Raw genomic sequence first — 24,275 nt, 5'->3', positions numbered from 1 at the left:
CAAAGACTATGAAAAGGAATGCATTCTACTAGATTCTCCTCATGTGCAAATTCGGGGGAGTAAGTAGGCACTTTGGGTGAATTGAGCACATTAGAAGTAACTGTTATCTACACTAAAGGAAGGGAGATAGGACCTAGATAGTTCAAGATAGGGATATTATCCAAATTTTTCATTTATTTACTTTTTGAGAATGCATAGAAAGTGATAAATCAGCCAAGGACCAGTCTTCAAGGAGTCATGTTGGAAAATGGAGACATGTGCACAATAAAACAAAATAGAGTCTTTAGTGACCTAAGAGATATATGGGTAAGATGCTAGGAAGACTCAAGGAATCAAAGAACTGGGGGTTATAAACATGTAGGGTGATGTTTTCAATAAAGCATTACTTAAGCAGAAAATCTGTACCTCTCCCTCTCCCCCCACCAACACACACACACAGAATGATTACTTCTCACCTATAGATAAATCAAAACAAGTAGACACCCATTTTTTTAAAAAAAAAGATTTATTTGAGAGAGAACGGGCACGCGCATGTGTGGGGCGGCGGAGGGGCAGAAGTGGGGGGAGAGAGTGCCAAGCAGACTCCCCACTGAGCTTGGAGCCCTGCAGGGGGCTGGACCTCATGACCCTGAGATCACAACCTGAGCCGAAACCAAGAGTCAGATACTTAACCAACAGCACCATCCAGGTGCCCCATACCGTTTCCTTTATAGATGGCTAGAACCAGTACCCAGTAAAAAGAATTGTATTTTCTTAAATTGTTCAATTACATCTAGGCGATTATCTCCACACTGGAGACTCAGGCTGATTTAACACATACATGAAGTTATAGATAAGGCCAAATACAGTTCTAATAAGAACATAACATGAGAAGGCCTTCTGTACCTTATTCTTACCTTGAGCCTATCTGCAGAAGTCTGACACAACCATCATCTTTGGAATCAGAATTCACTTTGGGGGGTGAGGGGAGAGCATGTCCTAAGAAATAAACCCTAATTTGCCATATCCCTAATTCCCTGTATCAGAAAGCCATCTAGATACCGCCAGGCTCCCGCCCACTCTCATGCTTATGTGAATTCAAATTCTCATGTTAAACAATACCATGGTTCTTAATTAGTTATCCTAAAAATTAAGACGCTTAAGGTATGAGAACCCATAGTTCTTTCTGAAAAAAAGTCAAAGCTCTCTATACCATCATTTTAAACTCTGAATGAAATGTTCAGAAATGCCAGAGATACAGGATTGGTGAATGTTCCTTGGGCCTGAAATAGGAAACCCATGAAACAGCGGGAGGGGCTAGGACATGTGCTGTATTACTGTATATTTCCATTTTCCAACCTACTGCTTAGATTTGTACAAATATTAGAATAAGGGGGAAAAGTTGGATCTCACTTGAGTAAAACTGAAATGGCAAAAACTTCTTGTTGCCTTTCGGCTACTAGAAATTCACAATTTCTCATTAACAATTCATTCCGGGGCACCCAGCCCGCTCAGCTGGTAGAGCATGCGACTCTTGATCTCAGGGTTGTGAGTTCAAGCCCCACGTTGGGTGTAGAGCTTACTTAAATGTAAATAAAAATAAAAGAGCTGAGTCTTTAAAAACTCTTTAAAAAAATTCAGTCTAATGTAAATACAAGTCCTTCTCCCAAAAATCTACATATGAAGTATTATACATAATCTTATTTGAAATGTAAAAAGACAAAAATTTAGGCAGGTTGATTCTACTAAAGGAGTGTTAGGCTCTTTTCAAAGCTATTTGATAAAGTTATGAAATTTTGCCAAGAACGTTGCAGTGCTATTCAGAGTAGAGTTTCTAAAAAAGTCATCTCGATCTCATTTCCTGAACTGTTGAATTATGGATATATTTTGATTAATGACAAAGTATAGATGAGCTATTAAAACCGAAATGGGTTACAATCACTCTTCATACCTCAGTCAATGAAAGACCACTGGGTAAACGCCAATGAACCTAAGAGCTTTCACATTCTAATTGTCCTAATCCTCTTCCTGAGGAATTTGCAATGTATGTGTACAAACTATATTCACCTTTATTCAGAAAGTTACTTATGGTCTCTTATTGGTCTTCACAGCAAGAGAAATTGGGTGATATTTGCTTCTCCCTTCGCTACGTACCGACTGCCGGCAAGCTGACTGTTGTCATTCTGGAGGCAAAGAACCTGAAGAAGATGGACGTGGGTGGCTTATCTGGTAAGACTGTGATGTTTACTGGGTTTTTTAAAATGCTGTTTTATCATGGATACCAAATGCATCGCACACATGCTGTGACTCCGCATTCCTTATTGATCACAGCTTCCTTCCCACAGAGACCGGAAGCGGTCTCAGAATCCATCCCAACACAGTGCTCCAGAAGCCGCTCTCAATTTATTGGAATTGGCATAAAAGAGGAAATCTATTTTCCTGTTTCATACCCAGAGTAGAAATCATTAGTTCTACAGCACTGAAAGCTGAATTTTTTTTTTCTTTTGCTTCTCTTGTAAAAGGCAATGCCTATGACCATTTTGAGTTTTTTGTGGGTTTTTTTTTTTTTTACCAAAATTTACCCATGACATGAAAAGTGTTTTCACTAAACTTCTTTATTAGATATTTAACAGTTTTTAGTAATACTGTTAAATTAAAGGTGAGGCATTTCAAATATAAGTAAACAAAATCTATTTGAGGGTGAATCACCAAAGTAATGCATTTATATCTACAGTTTATGTTGGGGATGAAGGAGACTTTTAGATTGTAAGTTCTATATAACCCAAACTTAGTTGTTTGTTTGTTTTTAAAGTATACTCTTGCTCAAAAGCAAAGTCAACTGAAGGATTTTCACAACTGAATAGGATTTTTTTTAATTTTCTGTTCTGTATAATTATATTTTCAATTTTATAGTAAATTATTAAAGCATGAGAAATTTTCTTTATATGCCACAATGTCATCATAAATAAACTATAGTTGTCATTGTTTGTGGCTGTGGAATTAGAACATTACTGGCTATTCAGTGCTTTCTCTAATAAAAATATTGCAAACTTCAAAAAGGTCATTCTAATGCAGCATGGTCATTTTATATTCTAAAGCCTAACAGCTCAAAAATGCTAAAGCTGAGTTTCCACTTACTGAACTACTAATTTGTCAACCAAATTCTCCTGGTATTTACGTTTATTTCTCTTTATAAATAAGTTGCCTGGGGAAGCTGCACTAATTCATGTCACAAATACCCCATGTAAAAGCTTACTGCTTTCATTGCTTAAAGGATGATAGAGCAAATTTAAAACAGTGAGCAGTTTCTTCTAATGAAATCTAATGAGCCTAAGATGCAAAATATGTGTGTGTATATATACACTGCATTTCTGTATTTTAACCAAACTGACCTGCACATATATACATACACATATACCTTTTTTGATTCTGTCCATCGACAAGGCCTAGAAACAAAGATTGAGCCAGTGGCCTGAGCATCCCGAGCACCAGATATGGCTTGAAAACACAGTTTCTCACTAAAAGAACCTGGTACTTATTGGAGAATTGGTAGGTTCCAGGTAGGGCACAGCAAGTACATAAGCCTAGAACATCCCATCTAACCAGAAAGAAGGGAAGCTACCAAAAAATACAAAGGTCGTGTCAGAAGACCTGGAAGCCACCCCAAAGACACTCTCACTGGCCAAAGATGTGATCATTTGAGCATTGGTAAACTAATAAACGTAGGGTATTCAAACCTAAAACAAAAGAGCATTTAATGTACGGAGAAATTCTCAGCTTTAAGAACAGTTCACTCCCAGATACTACCTTGTATCCTGAGGTAAGACTTCAGACACCTTTGACCTTTCTTTCCTTTGGTTCAATGGCCATGGTGTCTTTGTATCCTGCCTCACATGCGCCTCTCCCAACTCTCATGCCAACCGTCACCTTATCACCTATATCCAGAACTCCCCTAATCTTCCCTCCAATTCATTGTATTCCCTTTAACAGAGTTCCAGAGGCAGCTTAACCATGAAGCCAATAAAACTTCAGGGTCCCTCATTTGTTCTGTCTTCTTCCAAGGTCCTAGAAATGAGTTCCCATGATCACTGATATTTCAGCCACAATTTGTCAGTCACAGTCTGGGTCTCCATCTTCACCGCCATCATCCATCTCTTCTCGTTCAGCAGCATCCGAGTGGCTACAGGCACTTCTGAGATTTAGTTAAGGGACGTTGGGTCTGGCAGAATATATTTATGTAGCTTGTAATCACTTCCATGTGTAATTAGGTTATTGGTGGCTACCGGGAGAAGGAAGGGCTGCTGGGAAGACTCCTACCACCCACTGCTCTAACTCAGCATTGTTACATAAAAGGGGCAAAGCCAGAGATCATTTCTACTTTAGCATTCATCTTCTTCTATGTATTTTTTTTCTTCTTTATGTTCTTTTTTTCAAATGTCAAACTACATTTGCTAAAATGGCTAGTTAATTGAATCAAAGTGGGCTGTTTCACCAGGGTCTAAAATTATATTAGCTTCAGGATCCACACACCTTGGGTCTACCCCTACCTACATTTGAATTACCTGGAATGATTGTTTAATTACTAAATATTAAATAAGGAGATTTCAAGACTCCTAATCTCAAGGGCTCCATCTGCCTGTGAAATTATGTCAATCCCTCAGGTCTACATAACACAGATCCCTCCAGACTATGTCCCACTGCATTTCTGTATTTTTTTTTTTTTTTGCATTTCTGTATTTTAACCAAATTGACCTGCACCCAGCTCTACAAACAGACTATGTAATTTGCTGCCTCCATTCTTTGCTTAAATCATTTCCTTCACCTGGAATTCTTCCTTCCAACAATGCCCAGCTAAATGCTATCCATTATTCAGGCCAAGCTTAAGTCTTATTTTCTCCATCTGTTGAACAAATATATAGTGTTTCCCTACTTTGTATTAGGCATTGTTCTTAGATAAGATTTACATCAATGGTCAAAAGAGCCAAAAGGAAAAAAAAAAAAAAAAAAGAGCCAAAAGGCCCTGCCCTTGTACAGCTTGCATTTTAATTTAGGGAGACAGGGAACCAATAAATAAGCACGTAATATGCCAATAGGTGGTAAGTGCTGTAAGTGTTTTAAGTGGGGTTGTCAGAGAAAGCCTGATAAGTAGGTAACATTTAGCCATAACCTGGAAGAGATGAGGAAATGAGCCATCGAGTGTCTGGGGGAAAGAACATTTTGGGTGGAGGGACTTCATGAAGTCTTTTCTGATCCATCCCCGATAGGATACATTTTTCCCTTTTTTAAATGCCAACAGCAGTCTGTTTACACCCTTCAAACATGACGCTTCTCTCTCACTAGACTGTGCTCTGTATTTCTATCTCCCACAATGCCCTGACTGGTAGCACTGAACATAGCTGCTGAATGAATAATGAATTATTTACAAAGGAACTATGGCCTGGAAAAACAAGTCTTGCATTTCAAATTTGTTTAACCTACTTACCATTAAAATAACTTTAAACACTTGGATGGTGTATCTCAAAGTAATTTGACCTATGTCCGAGGACAAAATTATATAATGAGATCATCCCAGGTAATTCAAATGTTTAACTACATTTGCTGGAAATGGCTAGTTAATTGGGTTCATTGGAACCAAAGTGGGTTGTTTCACTAGGGTTTGAATCCTACTCTACCACTACTGGCAATTTAACACTGGACAAGTTATTTAGCTTTCTGAGCCATAGTTGCATTATTTATGAAGTGGGAGTAATAAGAGGATTTTTTTTAATAAAGGTGCTGTGAAAAATAAAGCATAGGATCTGGCACACCTAAGTGCTCGCTAAATATTCTTATAATTATTTGTTACTTCATGAAATCTTGGGCTAAATATGGAAAATGTGAAAGCAACAAATGAACAGTTTAACCAATTCTTGATTGAATGGGAAAAAAGAAAGGTTTGTTTTATAGGATTGGCTGGTCAGTTAAGGCAAAAATGAGATCAGTAGACCTATGTTTTACACAGACCAAAGAGTGAATTAAGACAAGGTATTGAATTAAACAAGAAATATTGAAAAAAGTGGAAAAAACTTTAAATAATTTTTCTTACTACTCTACTGCAGGGTTTCTTTTCTACTGTGTAAATTGCATCAAGATTTTGCCTCTATCATCTACCCATATAGCAAATCATACCAATTCCAACCTTTCTTATAAGGACAGACTTGACTGGACCATTCACATGTCTACAGTGGAAGAAAGTAGAAGCTTTTAAATTTCAGTTAGGTTGAAACTTTTCAACTTAAATCTGAAAGGAAAAATTTTAACTCTTAAGTCATTATAACATATTTATAGAAGACTTTCTAGTTTAGAAATCCTTTTCTAACTTGGTTTTTTCATGTGGTTCTCGTGATAGACCTGTGAGGTAATTTCTGAACATAATACTCTCAGAAAATTGAAACTTAGAGGCATCAGATAATGTACATAAGTCATCTTGCTCCATGCTGACACAAAGAAGTTGTTCAATACTGGCAATTGCTTTTGACATTACTGACATTCAAAGTCAATAGCTTGTAGATGGTAGAGCTGGGACTAAAGCCCAGACTCGAATTCCCAATGCAGAATGTCTCAAAGACCATTCCATTTCCCTCTTTCCCTACGGCTGGCACATAGTCCTTTTGAAATTTTTCCAAGTGGTTTGTACAGCCAGGAACCATGGCAAATAGACAAGAGTAAGAAGTTTGTCCATCCTGCCTCTTTGATATGGGTTGTAGTCACCTCAATTGTGAAGAAAACAACAAAAGCACATCAAGCATGCCAACAAGAAGGTGTTGGGAAAATACAGATGCAGGACTGACATCATAAACACCTATTCCAGTAGTCTCCTGAAAGTCAAGGAGCTAGAGAGGTGGCCATGAGATGGGATCAGGTCAGACGTCCTGAGGGATGGCTGGAGGAAATGTAGTTGAAAGTGTTCTACCTCATCATCTTTCTCCTTTTCACTTTCTACCCCAGGCCCCACCCCTAGTCTTCTTCCTGGTGACCCCCAGTCCTGTCTAATCACTATGGAATGTACACTGTGCAAAGCAAAGGGTAGGGCTGTGGGACCGCTCCCTCCCCCTCCCTCAAGCAATCTATGTCCCTCAAGAAAAAGGGCACTGAAATTCACAAATTGCAGCAATATTTAAGGGAGATGAGGAAGAAAGGGGACTCGTGGTGGTAGAGGAGTCACCATCCCTATGCAGCAGACTGCCAGGATGTGGTTGAGCCAACTGAGACCTAAGCCCATTAAGATTTACCTTGCCTACCCCACCCAACCCTCCATACATACATACATACATATACACACACACACTCACACACACTGTTAAGATACAATTTTTAAATTGTTCATAGGTATGTCTTCTCATTTCTCCTGTTCTAGAAATAGAATTTGGAAAATAGAGCCAATTTAAATATTTGAAGTCACCTAGGAAAAAGCAACTCACCCAAACCTCAGTGAAACACTAGACTCCACATAGAAACCACGAATGAGCAGGGGCAGAGCATTCTTTCAGGTACAGGTAGTAGGTAGAATAACACGTCACATAAAAATAGGGCAGCCTACCTACATGAGAATCATGCCATTGTACATGTTAAAATTTAAGATTTCAGGGACTACCTTAGACCAAGCTATAACTGAATATAAAGGGGGTGGGAACCTAGAAATTGTATTTTAAAAGTCCCCCATGTTATTCTTATGCATCTTAAATTTGAAAACAATACTTTATAGAAAGTATATAGAGTGTTAGCTGAAGCCCGGGAGGAAATCATATTGCAATATAAAAATGTATTAAATCAGCATGTTGCATACCTTAAACAATGTTATAAGTCAACTATATCACAAGAAAAAAAAATGTAAAAAGAACTCTACTTAGAAGCTTAAATGTTACATCATAATTTTAGCTGAGGTCCAGGTCAGCCTAATTCTAAGTTAGAATTTTTTTCTGATCAGTGATGTAGAATACATCCTTTGCCTTATATAATGGCATTTCCTTAAATAAGAAGTTCTATTTATTTTGTCAACCCAGTATCTTCTTTCTTGAGAAATAACTTGTCCACATGTCTAAATTATGTCTTCTGCAGTCTCTCCTACTGAAAGACAAAAGCAGTAGATTGTTCCTTTATACATTCATGACCACCACTCTTATCTGTCCTTCCATTGGTGCTGAAAGCATGACAAAGAAAACCACTCCGAACTCAAGTGATTGGAGCTAAAAGCTACTAGGTTGGGAGCTGAGCCAACAAATAAAGTGGCAAAAACTTATTTGAGCCAATTAGATAAGGATATACAAATTAATTGGCCATGATATCAGGGTCAAGCAATAATATGCAAATAAACTAGCATCTTGAGCTAACAGGACAGGAATATGCATAATAAGTTGGCTGTGATGTCAGAAGTCTTCATCATAATTTTAGGCTTGACTGTTACACTATAAAATTCCGTGACGCTTCAAAATGCTTAGTTATAATATTGATAAAATAATCTAAATCCCTAATATGTGAACAAATTGACCTAAAAAGAAAAAAGAATAACATCTTTAAATTGGATCATCTTAGAAATTGAGTTATTAAAAAGGGTTATACCAAAGCTTAATGCAAGTTGAGACCCAGGCATAGTTACCACAGAATGGACAGAGATGCTATGTCTGAAGGATTAACAGTGTTTTTGATGAAATGAGGATAGCAGATGTGGAGTGTGGGCTAGATCTGAAATCAAGAAATGAGTGATAGGCTGAAATTTATTAGTTCAGAACAGTTAACACAAAAATGTCTAAATAAGTCCTTTAGCCCCAGGAACATCTCCAATCATTCAACAAATACCATTTCAATACCCACTCTGTGCCAAGCAATATGCCCATCCTTGGATACACAAGTAAAATAACAGGAGACACTTGCAAAACATAATGTGGGCTGGACACTGTTCTAAACACTTTATATATCTTAACTGATTGAATCCCAATTACAACACTAGGAGGTGGATACTATTTTTAATGTTACTTTATTGATGGAACTGGAGAGGTAACTTTCCCAAGGTCACAGAATTAATTTTTGGCAGAGTTAGGATGTCAACCCAAGCAGTCTTCAGACTCCATTAATAAAACATGACTTCTAAGTTCTTATCCTGTCTCACCAGGCTCAACCTGGACAACAGATGGATGACTACATGCTACACTTTGAGGGATGGCCAAAAATCCTACCCAACCCCATAACTCCTTGAAACCCAAACTAAAATTCCATCATGGAAACCACTAATATAAATTAGTTGGTTGACTATTTAATTAGTTTTTGGTTACCTGGACAGCAAAGACAGGATCAATGAGTCCCTAAGATTGGACAACAAATATTAATAGATTTCTGGGCTGAAAAGACAATCTCCATTTCTTTCTTGTGTAGGGGTTGGTATGTTATTTTAGTGATTGAGTCTTTGCACACTAAAGAAGATGAAATACAAAACAGTGTAGTTTCAACTATGTCACTGGTAGAGGTGTAGGTATGTTACTAAGACATTATGGAAGAAAGTCTAAGGGATTTGAGTGCCTATTAGGTGGTAGAGAAAGACTAAAAAATTTTGCCCACTACTCAGTTTCATCAAGGGTTGATTCTGAAAGACAGTGTGTAATATTACTGGGAGAACGGGGCAATATGATCTTATAATATAAAAGCTTACTACCCCTTGTCAAGTGCTGTGGAGCTCTGGAAGTTAAAAATCACTTTTAAATAACTGAAGAAATTAGAACTGCAATTGACAACTTACCAGGAAAATAGAGCTCAGCTAAAAAATGTTAAGAAGAATCCACCGATCGAGAAGTGGAAATAGTAAGTTCCAAAGAGGTTTGTAGCAAGACATTTTTACCAGTCACATTGAAACTCTCGATTTTAGCAGTGCCTGGGTGGCTCAGTCGTTAAGCACCTGCCTTGGGCTCAGGTCATGATCCCAGGGTCCTGGGATGGAGCCCCACATCGGGCTCCCTGCTCCGTGGGAAGCCTGCTTCTCCCTCTCCCACTCCCCCTGCTTGTGTTCCCTCTCTCGCTATGTCTCCCTATGGCAAGTAAATAAAATCTTTTAAAAAAAATTAAAAAAGAAAGAAAGAAACTCCATTTTGAAGGTAACAGAAATGTTTCCAGTCACTGAAATCCAAGCTCTGAGGGTAAATGAAAAGATCTTGCTAAGCAGAGTAAGCCAAAATATGGTAAATGAGCTTCAGTATGGGCAAGTTTAAAAATACAGTAAAAGAAAAAAAAAATAAAAATAAAATTAGAAAATAATAGGATCAATAATAAAACAAGAAAAAAGTCACATAGAACCATCTACTGAAGACATTCACCAGGTACACGGCTACAACCAAACAGGCTGGGTATTGTCATGGAATTATTACAAATACAAGAGGGGAAAAAATGTCCTTTGTCCCAGACTAAAGTTCATCCATGTGTGGAATAGGCGTAGTTATGGCCGCCCACCTCAGGAAAAATATGGATGGTGTTAGGTGATCAACTGCCAGAGAAAGTGGCTAAAACACAGATGAATGGGCTGTGTGTGAGGACAGGCTTAGAGGATTGAGACTTTGTAGTGTGGGAAAGGAAAGCTGAGCAGACATATGATTAAAGTCTGAAAGTCATGACAGATAGAGCTAAGGTAATAATACCTACCTGTTATCATATCCCGCAATACTAGAATTAGCAAGTGACCTTGATGTTTGAAAGAGAATACATAAAAGGAGGGCCGTTCAGAATGACCTCATTTTCTACTCAAAAATTCTTTGTCAAATTTTCTTTGCAGTTGGGTAGTAAAAACTTATTACTCTAGGAGATGGACCAGGTTGAGATAAATGTATAAACCTGTTTTGAGTTACAGGCTTAAAAGGGGTCATCTCTAAATCTTTATTTTGTGTTGTCTTATAGGACCCCATGCCTCTCCATGGTAACCATCAGAAAAAAGATCCCCACAGCTGCATATCTCAGTAATCCAACACAAAACGACTACATTTGCATCCTTGAATTGACCATTCTATCTCTGCTCTCCATTCACTATACAAGAAAGGAATAGGGAAGGTTAGATTTTCAATAGGTAATTGTGTTGCCAAGATTAAAGCCCCAAAATATTCCTGTTTTTTAAACTACATTTGTGAGCCTCAAGAGATTTGATTATCCATATCTGATAGACCTTTGTGAATAAGGCTATTAAAAATATATAGCAAATATCTATGCCATTTTTCTCTTTAATGAGTCGACAAGATTCCATTTAGGCCTACAACAGGTGACAAAAATGAAAAATACTATCGAGTCTTAAACAATGGCAACAATGCTCAAAGAAATAAACCTCAAAAACAATCGTTTAAAAAATTGTATTTGATTCTTTTGGAAGTGGAAGTGACTATAATATACTATTTGTACATCATTCCTTAATCCCGTGTTCCTGCTCTCCATTATCAATTGAATCACTCTATTTTCCTCCACTCTTCCCACCTGCTGTATCATGAGCTACTTGGAGAGCAGAGACGGCTTCTACCTAACGTTTGCCTTCTCAGAGGCCCTAGCACTCATGTTAGGGGAACATACCTCAATATTCTCTGCCTAAACAACCAGTTAGGAACTTGCCAATTCTACCCATCTAACTGGTTATTTTGTCTTCATCTTCTAACTTATCTAACTTAATTGTTTTTACTTAATGAAATTCTCTTGGCAGTACATAGTAGTCATGTAATAGGAATAGTTAAAAAATAAAATCAGAGTAAACCAAAATCTAATTGTTGAAATTACCTCAGCTATCATTTTCACATTTTTCTTCCTTCATTCCCTCACCCTCTTCAGTAGTTAAAAACAATGAAACAGACTATCTCCTGGGGATAAAGGAAGAGTGACCCAAAAATGTACACATCACTATAGTTATTTCTCAATGACAGTCATAAAGACATTTTCCAGTGAAGAAGACAAAAATGGTCCACTAGTCACATCTTTAGCCCAACATGAACAGATAAGACAATGATTCATCATCTTACTTATTCACTGCTTTGTAGACTAACTCCTTACAAAAGGAGTCAAGAGACCATAACCGCTCGTTGCCTTTTTGAATTGCTAGTGACTTAACTTTGGTTATACATCATTCTTAGTGATCCCTGGAAAACTAGGAGGCTTCTTATAATTTTTTCTTCTATAAATAAATGATTTTAAGTGTTTATTTAGGAAATTAAGTTTCTAACTTGAAAATATGAATTATTTAATAGCCTCAGTAACTGCTTTTACCCAAAACTAAAGCAACCCAGTTGACTGACATAAATACATAGATTTAAAACTGACTTCAGCCAAGAACATGACAGCCTAATTGTCCCCCGTGAACCAAAAAGATCTGAATGTGTATTTAGTGACAATATACTTGCAGAATACATATACACAGGGAACTGAGATTTCATAGTTATCTACCAATATTATAGCGGCCACTTGTTCATAACTTTCATATCCTAATTAAGGAAACAAACGCTTTCACAGGTAGTACCATAACAGTATTTCCCTAGATTTTTAGTTTTAAAATTATAGAAAAGCTTAAGAGGCATGCCTTGGTGGCTCAGTTGGTTCAGCATCTGCCCTCGGCTCAGGTCCTGATCCCAGGGTCTGGGGATCGAGTCCCAGGTCGGGCTCCTTGTTCAGCAGAGAGCCTGCTTCTCCCTCTCTCTCTTTCTGCCCCTCCCCCTGCTCACGCTCTCTCTCTAGCTTAAATAAATAAATACATACATACATACATAAATACATAAATAAATAAATAAGAAAATCTTAGGAAGCTAAAATAACCCATAATCCTACCACTTCAATATGTGAGGTAAAGGACCAAACTAGTCCTTCTAATCCCTTCCCATTCAAAGATAGTTAATTGCTTCAAGGAAACAACTTGAAATTTCTTATCCAGATTTCCTTTTCTGCTTTATATAAATTACACTCACATAAATATATGTGCATTTTACAAAAATGGGATATCAAACATTCTGTAATATTTTTTCACCTAACAATATACAACAGAGATCCTTCGGGATCAGTATGTAGAAATGTACTTTGTATCCCTTTGTTTGGGTAGATCATGATATACTTGGTAATCCCCTTATAATATGAGGAAAATTACTTAACTTCAAAGGACTTGAAGAACTTTAAAATAAAGGGAAGAATAATGTGCTCCTGGGTAAGGAATATAATATAGCAATGATATCAATTCCTCCCAAGTTAAGATCAAATGCCATAAATGAAGGTAGGACAAGTAACAACTTTCTTTTTGCAAAAAAGCAGAGAAGGCATCAATATCCCTGTAATACAGAAAAGGTCCTACATATCAACAACAGGGGAGAAAAATGGGAGAAATTTCCTTTTTAAATGTTCCTGAAATTTTCTTGCTGCTACTTCTACTACTACCGGCTCTTTTGCCAAAAGCTAAAATACTCCGTTTTTATACAGTCTCATCATGCCTCTAAATAAGAAAGGATTTTAAAGTAAGATGTAATTACCCTCAGTTCAAAACCTAAAAAGACAACCTCGACTGATTGCAAAGAGTACAAAAAATAAGTCAGGTCATTAGCTCATAGATTTTCAGATTTTCATCAGCTATCTTCGCAGGAGTTTGAATCCATTAAAACACTCAACCCAGCAGCATTATTTTGATACCAACTTGAAAGTATCTGAGTCACCAGAAGTGAAAGTAAAAGCGTATACCTTTACAAAAGTCAAAACCAACATTTAAGAGAATTTCTCAATTTCTACACTTTATAAAACTAAACATTTGAAAGCTGCATATATTAAAAGTTGCAATTTAAAGCACGTATTTAGAAAATACTCTTTAATACTCTTGAATTTTATAGTACCTTCTTTGCATGCCGTTGAAAACATTATAAATGAAACTAGCCTAAAGAGCTTATTTTATTACAGTGAAGCTTTCATTTACTATAATTAGAAATCTATTTTAATCTTAACTGAAAGTTGCGTTCGTGTTTTATGTAAGAATTTCACTAAAATGTTTTTTAAAAAGAGTTTAGTGGCAGAGATTTCAAAAGAGGCAGTGAATGCTTATGAATTATGCAAGTCTGAACTTTCATTTTAATAACTTCATTAAAATATAAAAACCTTAAAAGCCTCCCAACAGGAATTTAAGTTTATAAGAATGCTTTATATGTGCCCTGACCTTGCCAAAAGACATGCCTAAGGTATGATTTAACTGGTATTACAGGGCAAAGCCTAGTAATAAATACCTATCCGAAAAAGCCGGCCTCCGGTGGAGTTGCAAGTCAGCCATCAACTGACCCTCCCCTGTGAGACAGGACACAGCAGAAAGGGAACAGCAACTAACACTGGAAAACCTGGATCTGAAGCCCTTAACCTTTCTGATCCTGTCCATCTATATACAATTGGGGTATCAAGGAGCAATGCTGTTGCCTAAGCAAATGAAGTAATGTCAGGGGCAAACGAAGCTGACAGCGCTCTATCAACGTTGATTACTTCTAAGCAAAAGACAGTTCTGGGTTATCTATTTTTCTCACCATATCCTGGCTCCTAGAAAATATGTTCCTGTATGGCTAATAGAAATGCTCCATGTTTCTAAGGATGCGTCTCCATCATTTGGATGGCAGGCATCTACTTAGACTAACTTATCCTAGGAGCACATCCTAAGGCTAACCAGCAAACTCTACTTCTCGTTTCTGTTATTTGGCCATAAGACCCAGCTTATTTTATAAGAAATAAGACCAATAGTATATTTCTCAAGTAGTGTATCTCTACCAACTTCAACTCCTTAAGTTGTTTCTTCGAATTTTCTAAGATACCAGAGTTGTCTTCCAAATGGTTCTTTATAACAGGCCGGAGACAAACACAGCTAATTGGGTCAACAAATAGGAATGAAGACAAAGAATAGAGTCTTAGTCATCCTAATTATCAAGTTAATGCCTGGTTGCTGGACAAACTCTTCCTCTTTCTAAAATGAAACACCATAAGACATAACCCACTGTTGCTATGTTACTTGGACTAGAAGTGGCAGGACCTGGTCGCAAAGCAACCCCCGCTGGTCTTTCCAAATAATGATACCCCAGCTAATGAATACCTACTTGGATACAATAGAAGTCCATGTTCATTGCCCACTGTTGCTTAATTGAATGGTCAAGATTCCAACTTTCTCTTACCCTACAAATTCTCAAATCTTCACAAATCATACCAACACCAAAAACAAGTAACCATGTGAACTCCCATATCCTTGCACTCTGTTGACTCTCTTCAGCTTGTTTTCCTCCAGCTGAAATTTCCTTTTCTGTATAAAATAAACCCCGAGAGTGTGCCCAACCCAGCATTTTTTAAAAAATGGAAAAAACGCTGGTGGGATTATGCATCTACTCCACATTCTTCACCTTAAATCAAAGGAATTGCTCCAACTGCTAATACAAAAAGCAGCTCATTTAAAATACTTACAAAGAACCAGGTGAGAAATGAAAAAAAAAAAAAACCTATTGTGTTTTATAGTCCCACAGCAGAGAGGATTCCTCTATACCGCTCTGGCTTGTTATATAAATAATTGTTATGTTTGCCCACATCAGTCATGTCAAACTGTGCCTCTCTCAAACAACCAGCCAGCCTGACCCAAGGTTAGTTAAACCAATTGCTTAGGAAACATTTTCTGTGAAGCTATGAACCTGAAGACTATCTATATTCCAGATTCCAGGGATAAAGTTTTCAGAGCTTCACAGGATGCTAAGGCAGATATAAATACAAAACTACGAGATACCTTCCAGCCTGATCCTCGAATTGAAAAAACTTCACAAACATATTGTAATCAAGGCTACCTTTTTTTTTTTTAAATAAAGGTATCTTTAGTTATCCTGCAATAGGATTCAACAAAACAGAATTCAAGTATTATGTAAATGTAGCTCAAAGCTAAGGAGAAAAATACTATCTTAAGCCAAATTCTATCTATATAGCAAATATATATCTTTTAAATTCATTTTGCCCACACACAATTATAGTATAGAGCTTGATCCTTATAACTGCCACTTGATTTTTTTTTTTTTTACTCTAAATTACTTTAGCCATCTTTCATGTTGTAAGAGGAACTAGTCATTAAAGCTACTAGGATGTGGTATTTGCTTGTAAGCAAGCTAGAGGAATAGGCTTTTTTTTTTTTTTTATCTCGAGTGGGTCAATGATCAGCCAAAAGACATGTCTTTTTACTTCGGTTACACTGCTATGGTACTGGTGGTTCTCACCATTGCCTAACTTGCTATTTAAATTTTAAAGTGATTTCATCTGAAATGTGAAACACCAGTGAAATCTTATTACCAACTCAGATTATTAATTTCAAAGAGGAGACTCCAGCAACAGAGCTTCAATACCCGACCCTGAGAAGTCTGGAATATTGCATTCATTTCTGGAGACACACTTAGGAGGATAGACATTGGCCTTCTGGGGCAAATCCGGAGAGAAATCTGGGTTGTGCAGAGGGCAGATATAGTCTCAGCTGAGGAACTGTTCAAGGAACTGGAGCTGTTAGGCTGCAAAAGAGAAAACTTAGAGGACACGATAACTGCCTGCAAACATGTCAGAGAAGAATTGAATTTACTCTTGTTAACTACAAAGATCTGAACTGGGATCAATGGGAATAAGCAGTGGAGGTCCATACTGAGTTCTTTCAATTTCAGTACCTAAGCAAAGGCTAGAGGCGACCCTAGCAGAAATACTGGGTTGGGATGGTGCCCTACTTGGCCCCATAGGTTATACGGCTAACCTGATAAATCCCTGCAGTCTCCCAAGACAGTCTCATTCTAGGTGAGAACTGAAGCTCCAAAAGATCACGCCCAGCTTGAAGCTAGTATGACTACAGGGGAGAATACAAAGACAAATTCATCCCCCAAGAGCCATTATTTTATTTTTATTCCTTTAAAAAAATAAGGATGAAAGACTACTACTGATGACGATGATAAATAGCGATAATCTAGTCAACACTTTTGTCTTGTTTAAGCCTAATCACAATCCCATGAGGCCAATATTATCCCCATATGCAAATGAGAAAACTAAGCCTTGGACAAGTTAGGTGACTTGCTCAAGGTCACAGAGGGAATAAATGACAGGTCTCCGCTCCTCACCCCAGCTGTGTCTGTTACCTAAGCCTGTCTGCTTACCCACTATATTCCACTGTCTAGACTGTGCACGCTGTAATTTCAATTGACCATAATCCCCAAACCAGAGAAACCTCAACCTTAGAAGATAATACATGCTTTTAAGCTGCAAAATGATCATCAGTTGACTCACAATTAATACCCTCTAGAGATTATTTTGACAAAGTAACAATATCCAACTGTGCCTGCAAATGCCAACACAAAAAATCTTTGTGACTTCACAGATCAACAGCAAATGCCCTAATGAGAAAACAAACAAACAAACAAACCCACCCAACTGTTCTGTGTTCATTTTTTTCTGGTGTTTCTTATTTCTGCTGATAAATAACGCCTAGAAGGAGTCATTGTTCTTTTCAACTTAAAAAAAAAAAAAAGGTTCGCGTTTACCCATTTACATAATACAAAAAAGACCAGCCAGGAAACAGTGAGCTATGGATTCCCAGTGGGAAGACAATCATATGCAGCCAGTGAGTTCCTGGGCAGTTTTAATTTACTTTTAATCATTTCAGAAGTTGTGCCTCAAAGGTATGCGCTAAAAAGCTTCACAGCATGTTGCTTTTTTTTTTCTTTGCCTTTCCTTTTCCTGTTCGGCAAAAAGTAGCAAACAAACAAACAAACCTGTGTAGAACCAATTTAAGTATTTGCTTCTCCAGGAAACTTCCCCAGAATGAGAATAACAAAGATGAGGCTAGGCTATCTTTGCACTATCCACATATTTTACTTGATCACTGACTTGTCTTTATTATATGCTAGACATGCCTTTTCTCATTCATGAGGCTGGGTTCCTTCATGATCATGGTTGCCAGGCACCCTATTTATTCCTTTTTCTGTGTTCCTGTGGCACGCTAATGTTATCCCTTGTCGTGATTTATCACACCATAGGTATCCTGTGGCTCTTTCTCTACGAATTCCTTTTGCTAGAGATCTGATCGTTCGTTTTTGGAGGACCATCATCTAGCATTGCCTAACACACAGCAGGCCCCCATAAGGGTTGAAATTAAACGAAAATGCAAACTTTTCATGTTATTCCCCATGTTGGGCTTATCATATGAACTGAATTGAAGTGAACTGAGTTGAATTAGAACAAATCAAATTGAACTGAATACATTAAGACATTAGTATGTTACAGTAAAGTTATCCAGATTATATTTATAGGCAAATGGATTAGCACAACAGAGCTATGGTGTTGTGTGATTCTAATGACTGCTCATGCTAGTATTACCTATTATGTTACCACAGAAAGGGCAGTAATCTTTGGGCATAATAGTGTGGTTAGTTCTTTAAAATGAAGCGTAGGGGGTACCTGGCTGGCTCAGTCAGTGGAGTGTGCAACTCTTGATCTTGGGGTTGTGAGTTAGAGCCCTATGTTGGGTGTAGAGATTACTTAAAAGTAAAATCTTTAAAAAATAAAAAAATAAAATGAAAATATAATGAAGCTTAAAATAGATCTACCCTAAAATAGATCATTTTTACCTCAAGTCATGACTGACACAGAGCTCACTCTAGAAGTCGGGCAGATGCCAGCTCTGTCATAGTCTTATTTTTCACTTGTGTGAAATAAATTTACATTATCAAGTTTTCGAGCCACAGTTGTTGTTTTCCAGGAATCACTTTAAGCAACATGCTCATTTCATGAGGAATTAGTTTGGTTACAATTAAATAATACAAAGCATAAATCAGTGTAATTTGGTTCATAAACTGCAGTACATAGCAAAACAAGGCAAATAAACCAGTGAGAGTCCCTCAGCTACCTCAGCCTCCACTGTGATGCTCCCATGCCTCCTTCAGGAACCCTTGAGTCCTGAGGGTGAGTCATGCTCAAACAAGGGCAGCACTGGGGTTCTGTACCTCAAATCTTAGTAAATCTCTAAGTCTTTATTCTTTTTCCTCTAAAAAGAAGTAGAAATTCTAATATTTTCTTCCCCATGAGGAGCATCTAACTCCATACTGGAGACCACAAAAGGCTAAAGTTTTCTAGTTTAAAAATCAAAAATCTGCCAGTCATCCTACATTTGCCTTTCTTTGTCATACCTCAGACAGAAAATTATGTTTTTTCTTTTTTTTTTTTTTTAAAGATTTTATTTATTTGACAGTGGGAGAGGGAGAAGCAGACTTCCGCTGAGCAGGGAGCCCAATGCTGGGCTTGATCCCAGGACCCTGGGATCATGACCTGAGCCCAAGGCAGATGCTTAACCGACTAAGCCACCCAGGTGCCCCCATGCTGTTTCAATTTTTGTTCTTTTAAATATATATATATTCAGGGGCGCCTGAGTGTCTCAGTTGGTTGAGCGACTGCCTTCGGCTCAGGTCAGGATCCTGGAGTCCTGGGATCGAGTCCCGCATTGGGCTCCCTGCTCGGCGGGGAGTCTGCTTCTCCCTCTGACCCTCCTCCCTCTCATGCTGTCTCTCATTCTCTCTCTCTCAAATAAATAAATAAAATCTTTAAAAAAAAAAATATATATATATATATATATTCATTAACCCAGAAGAACGGCACATTGTAGTTTATCAATGTGATGTACAATTTTTATGTAAAAATGGTATGTTCCAATAAACGACACATCTTTCATAAATTTCAGAGATAACACCACAATTTAAAAACACACATGTAAAGAGATACTAAAGCCAGATTAGTCATGTCTCACAGTGTTACACAAAGAATAGGAATGGCTGGATGTTTAGCCTGTAAAAGGGAAGACTGTGTGGGTAGCAGAAGAGCTATTCATAAGTACCTGAAGAGCTGAAGAGCTGTCCTAGGGACAAAAGTATGAAGGCATGTGTTCACCAAATATGTATTAAATGCCCACCAGCATTTCACATCTCATGGATTATTCTTTTGATTTTTTTCCCCCCGACCTTTAAAAACCTGAAAACCTTATCGCATGCCCACATAAACATGCAGCAGCCAGATTTTGTCTGCAAGCAGTAATCTGCTGAGCCCTGATAAAGATTAACAGGAATTTACTGGAGCTCAGAGGAAGGGTAGATAGCCCCAACTGCCGGTATCATGGAGGCTTCGTGGAGAAAGACCTGGGTGAAGGGTTATGCAAGAGGACGGACCCACAGGCCCAGACCCTATAAGCAAAGGCACAGCTGTGTGAAACAGACTGGGGAATGCAGAGGAACCACAAGCAAGGCTGTTACAGCAAAATCTGGCAAGCAAGGAGGTCACAGAGACGGGCAGGGCCAGATCAAGGAACTGAACTTTAAGCTCTGCACGTGCTAAGCAACCGCTGAGAGCTTTAAGCAGCGAACGCTCATTGGAATCGTTGGGGGCGGGGGGGGGGGGGCGACGCGCATGCTCCAGAACTGCAATTCTAGCCCCGCCTGTGCAGTCAGTCCGACTTGGGTAAGGATCCCAGTTCTGCCATTCATCAGGCATACGACCTCAAACCAGTTTCTTATCTTCTCTAGATTGCAGTCCCCTCATATGAAAGCCAAAGGCAATCCCTACCTTAGCATTTGTTATTTTCTATTACTGCACTTTGCTTCCCGTATCACACACAGTGTCACACCAGTAATGTAACCACACTGGCGGGAACCAAGCATCCCCAACGGACATCAAGTGCCTCACAAGCTGCCTGACAGAGCAGGCACTCAAAGGTAGTTAAGGAAGAAACGAAAAAGATAAACCGAACATTCCCCTGCTTTATTATTCTATCAGTGTCCATACTTCTCATTTTGCAAAGATAAATACGTTGCAACATTTATTTAAAACTTGGATCAAGAGCATGGAGAGAAAAATGATCTCTATAAAACTATCTTATCCATAATAAGTTTATTTTCCTGAGAGAGTTATAATTACATTACATTTTGGTACATGGCTTCCCCCCTCCCCTTCTTCCAGTGATGCATTTCCCTCAAGAAATTTTCTTTCTCTAAATAGGCAATTTCTGGTTATACAGCACTAAACTTGAAGTAAAACAAAATCTTTCCAATGCAAAATTCATCAGGCTAACTTTAGAACAAACTCAGACATAGGATGACAAGTGGCCCGTTTCATGAACGATCCACAAATGACTATTCTTTCCTGTGTAAATTGCCAAAAGACCTTCATATATTACTATCCAGTATCATATTGCATTATAAACTGTATATATATGAATTATCTAATCACAAGATTTCTAGGATTCTTCTTCCAGGACAAACCAGAAGGCAACAGAATCCATGTTGATTTTTAGCTCAAATTGCTTCTTACTGTTGATTAAATCATTTCAATAAATGCCTAGAGAGCACCTATGTGTGATGCACTCTTAAATCTTTCCTTTTAGAGAGATTCATGTAACATGTTTTTTACCTTCTAAGTAGTTTAATTCTTACCCATTTTCCATATTGTGTGTAGGGGTAATAATGTCCTACATAGAGAAAGACTATCAATTCTAAGGATAGGATAAAATAGAAAAATTCATAGGACTATTTAAATCATATGAATTTTAAGAAGCAAAAATTGTAGGACTATTTAAATAATAAGAATTTTAAGTACTAGCTTCAATATCGGTCATCCTTATAGTTTCCAAGAAATCATACCTGCATCCTGAAATCTAACCTCATTTACATATTATAGAATTGCTTTTGAAAATTCAGATGTTAGCCATATTGCCATTGTTGTATAAACAACTTAGTCCCTGTTCTCCCCTTGAGTCCTACAATCCTTTAAGACTGATTATAAATTGAGAATATCCAGGATGCCAAAATGATATACAATTTACTCAACATACCAAATCTGTTATTTAGAAAAGCCCTGTCATTTTCTAAGGAGTGCTTATAATTACATTCCAACACATATTTTGTCATCACTCCAGTCTCAAAATTAAATAGGAGATAGTGTACATGAGAAAATGGTTTAATTATATTTCTGAAAAAGTTCTTTCCAAGTAAACTCTGTCCAAATGGGATGAGATCCCCTGGGATTTTTTTAAATTTTAATTTGCAATTACTAATTTGTTCACCCAAATAAGAGGGGATATATACATTCATTACCACAAATATATAGTATATGAATATCTTTGTATTGTGTAAGTATTCAAATATGTTTATTATGTATGTATTCTAGATATGTATTCTGGAATTATTTTATACAAGATCCTAAGGACAGGAAATATATCACTTTATATATAAAATTCAGAGACTTAACATTCAAGAAGGCACAAAGTACACAAAAATAGCTGTTGAATCAATTAAGGATAATTTTAATTTAATGTTTGTTGCCCTTTCCCTTTTCTTCCTTGATATATATATTTGCTCATCAACTCAAGAGGTATAGCACATCTGCTATGTACTAGGCAGTTCTGGAGGCTAAGGATAGAGCAGTGAATAAAATAAGTAGTCCTCCTTCATGAGGCTGATATTCTGGAGAGGGAGAAAAACACTAAACAAGATAAGTGAGTAAAATACAGAGTGTGTTAGATAATAAGTGTTTAGGAGAAAAATGAAGCAGAGAACATTTATGAAGAGTGGTCAGATTCTGGATATATTTTGAAGAACCAATAGGATTTGCTTCTGACAATGAAAGAGAGCAGGGGAGCCAAAATGTGGGTGCACCAGTTTTGGCCTGAGCAATGGCAAGAACAGAGTTGCTAAACACTGGTTTGGGGAAATCTGCAATATGCCAGGTTTGGGGAGAATGGACAATATGGGCTACCTTTGGAACATGTTTAATTTATGACACCAATTAGAAAAACAAATGGAAATACCTACTATGTAGTTAACTAAGATTAAAACTTTTTTTAAGATTTGAGAGAGAGGGATAGGAGGAGTTGGGGGGAGGCAGAGAGAATCTCAAGCAGACTCCACACTGAGCCAATCTGGGGCTTGATGTCACGCCCCTGAGATCATTACTTGAGCCAAAACCAGAAGTTGGATGCTCAACCGACTGAACTACCCAGCTGCCCCAAAGTTTATTTAACTTTTTAACCTAACACAGAAATCACTTTTTTTCTTCATCTAAACCATGATGAATTATTCCTAGGTGTTTATCAAGTACATTTGAAGGCTATTGGCTAGGGTATCTTTCTCACTTATATTTTTTCTCCCCTCACTTATACTTCATGTTATTTAATTCTTAACTATATAAAACACAGGACATAAACCATGGAATTTACCCTCATCCTCACTTTTAATCCTCACCCTAGATTTGTATTCCTTCTTTATGCTACACACCATACCAAAAATACTTGTCTCCTCAGATTATCAAACTCAAATTTCCTCCCTTACAAATCTTTCCCTAACTAGGAGTGCTTAAGGCTTAATTCCTCTACAAAATCCTTTCAACCCAACCCCAGTTTACTGATACCTGCCTTTCTCCAGGACAGGTCTAGAAACCTTCTGAAATACCACAAGTATGACATAGTTTGGAGAACCTTCTGTTATAGAATCTGACACATAAATACAAACTCTTAACACTCCCAAGAAAATGGTCTATTGGAAACCATTGCTTTGGTTCTTCCTACTCAAGCAGATTACATAACTTATTTACAGAGTACAACTTACAGAAATGAATTTGTAAAGAAAAAAATTTTTTTAATCTGTTGATGAGGGGAGCCTGGGTGGCTCAGTTGGTTATGCATCCAATTCTTGATTTCAGCTCAGGTCATGATCTCAGGGTTGTGGGATTGGGCCCCCATTGGGCTCCAAGATTAGCAGGGATTCTGCTTGGGATTCTCTCTCCCTCTCCCATCGCCCCTCCCTCTGCTTGCTTGTTCTCTCTCTCAAATACATAAATAAATCTTTGAAAAAAAAAAAAAAACAGTTGATGAGGTTTAGTGGTCTCATAGACTTCTACACTAAAAGCTAGTCTGATTAATAGCAATCCTTCTGAAAGCTTCCCCAAAACAAAACTAAACCAAAACAAACAAAAAGGAGGGAAAACTCCCAAACTCATTCAACAAGTCAGCATCACCCTACAACCAAAACTAGAAAATGACACTGGTAGAAAAGAAAAAAGGCCAATATCCCTGATGAATAAAGATGTAAAAGTTCTTAATAAAATACTAGCAAACGAATTCACCAGCACATTAAAAGGATCAATCACCATGATCAAGTGGGATTTATCCCTGGGATTCAAGGGTGGTTCAACATGCAGTTTGCTACATCATATTAATATAAAGAAAATCATATGATCATCTCAACAGACACAGAAAAAGCATTTGACAA

At 37.5% G+C, this 24,275-nt stretch overlaps 1 protein-coding gene across 1 annotated transcript in view; it reads left to right on the top strand.

Moving 5' to 3' along the window:
- The window catches only part of SYT1 (synaptotagmin 1), a 405,214-nt gene that overhangs the window by 310,585 nt on the left and 70,354 nt on the right, over positions 1–24,275 (top strand). Inside the window, exon 8 of the mRNA XM_045872916.3 lies at positions 2,091–2,208. Within this exon, the coding sequence (XP_045728872.1) occupies positions 2,091–2,208 (118 nt within the window). The remainder of the gene's footprint in view (positions 1–2,090; positions 2,209–24,275) is intronic.

The sequence above is a fragment of the Mirounga angustirostris genome, unplaced genomic scaffold (assembly GCF_029215605.1).
Source record: "Mirounga angustirostris isolate CCGP_5_RB_7025 unplaced genomic scaffold, mMirAng1.0.hap1 SCAF_5, whole genome shotgun sequence".
Taxonomy (NCBI): domain Eukaryota; kingdom Metazoa; phylum Chordata; class Mammalia; order Carnivora; family Phocidae; genus Mirounga; species Mirounga angustirostris.
The sequence above is the reverse complement of the archived record's forward strand: the minus strand, read 5'-3'. Positions and strand labels throughout refer to the sequence as shown.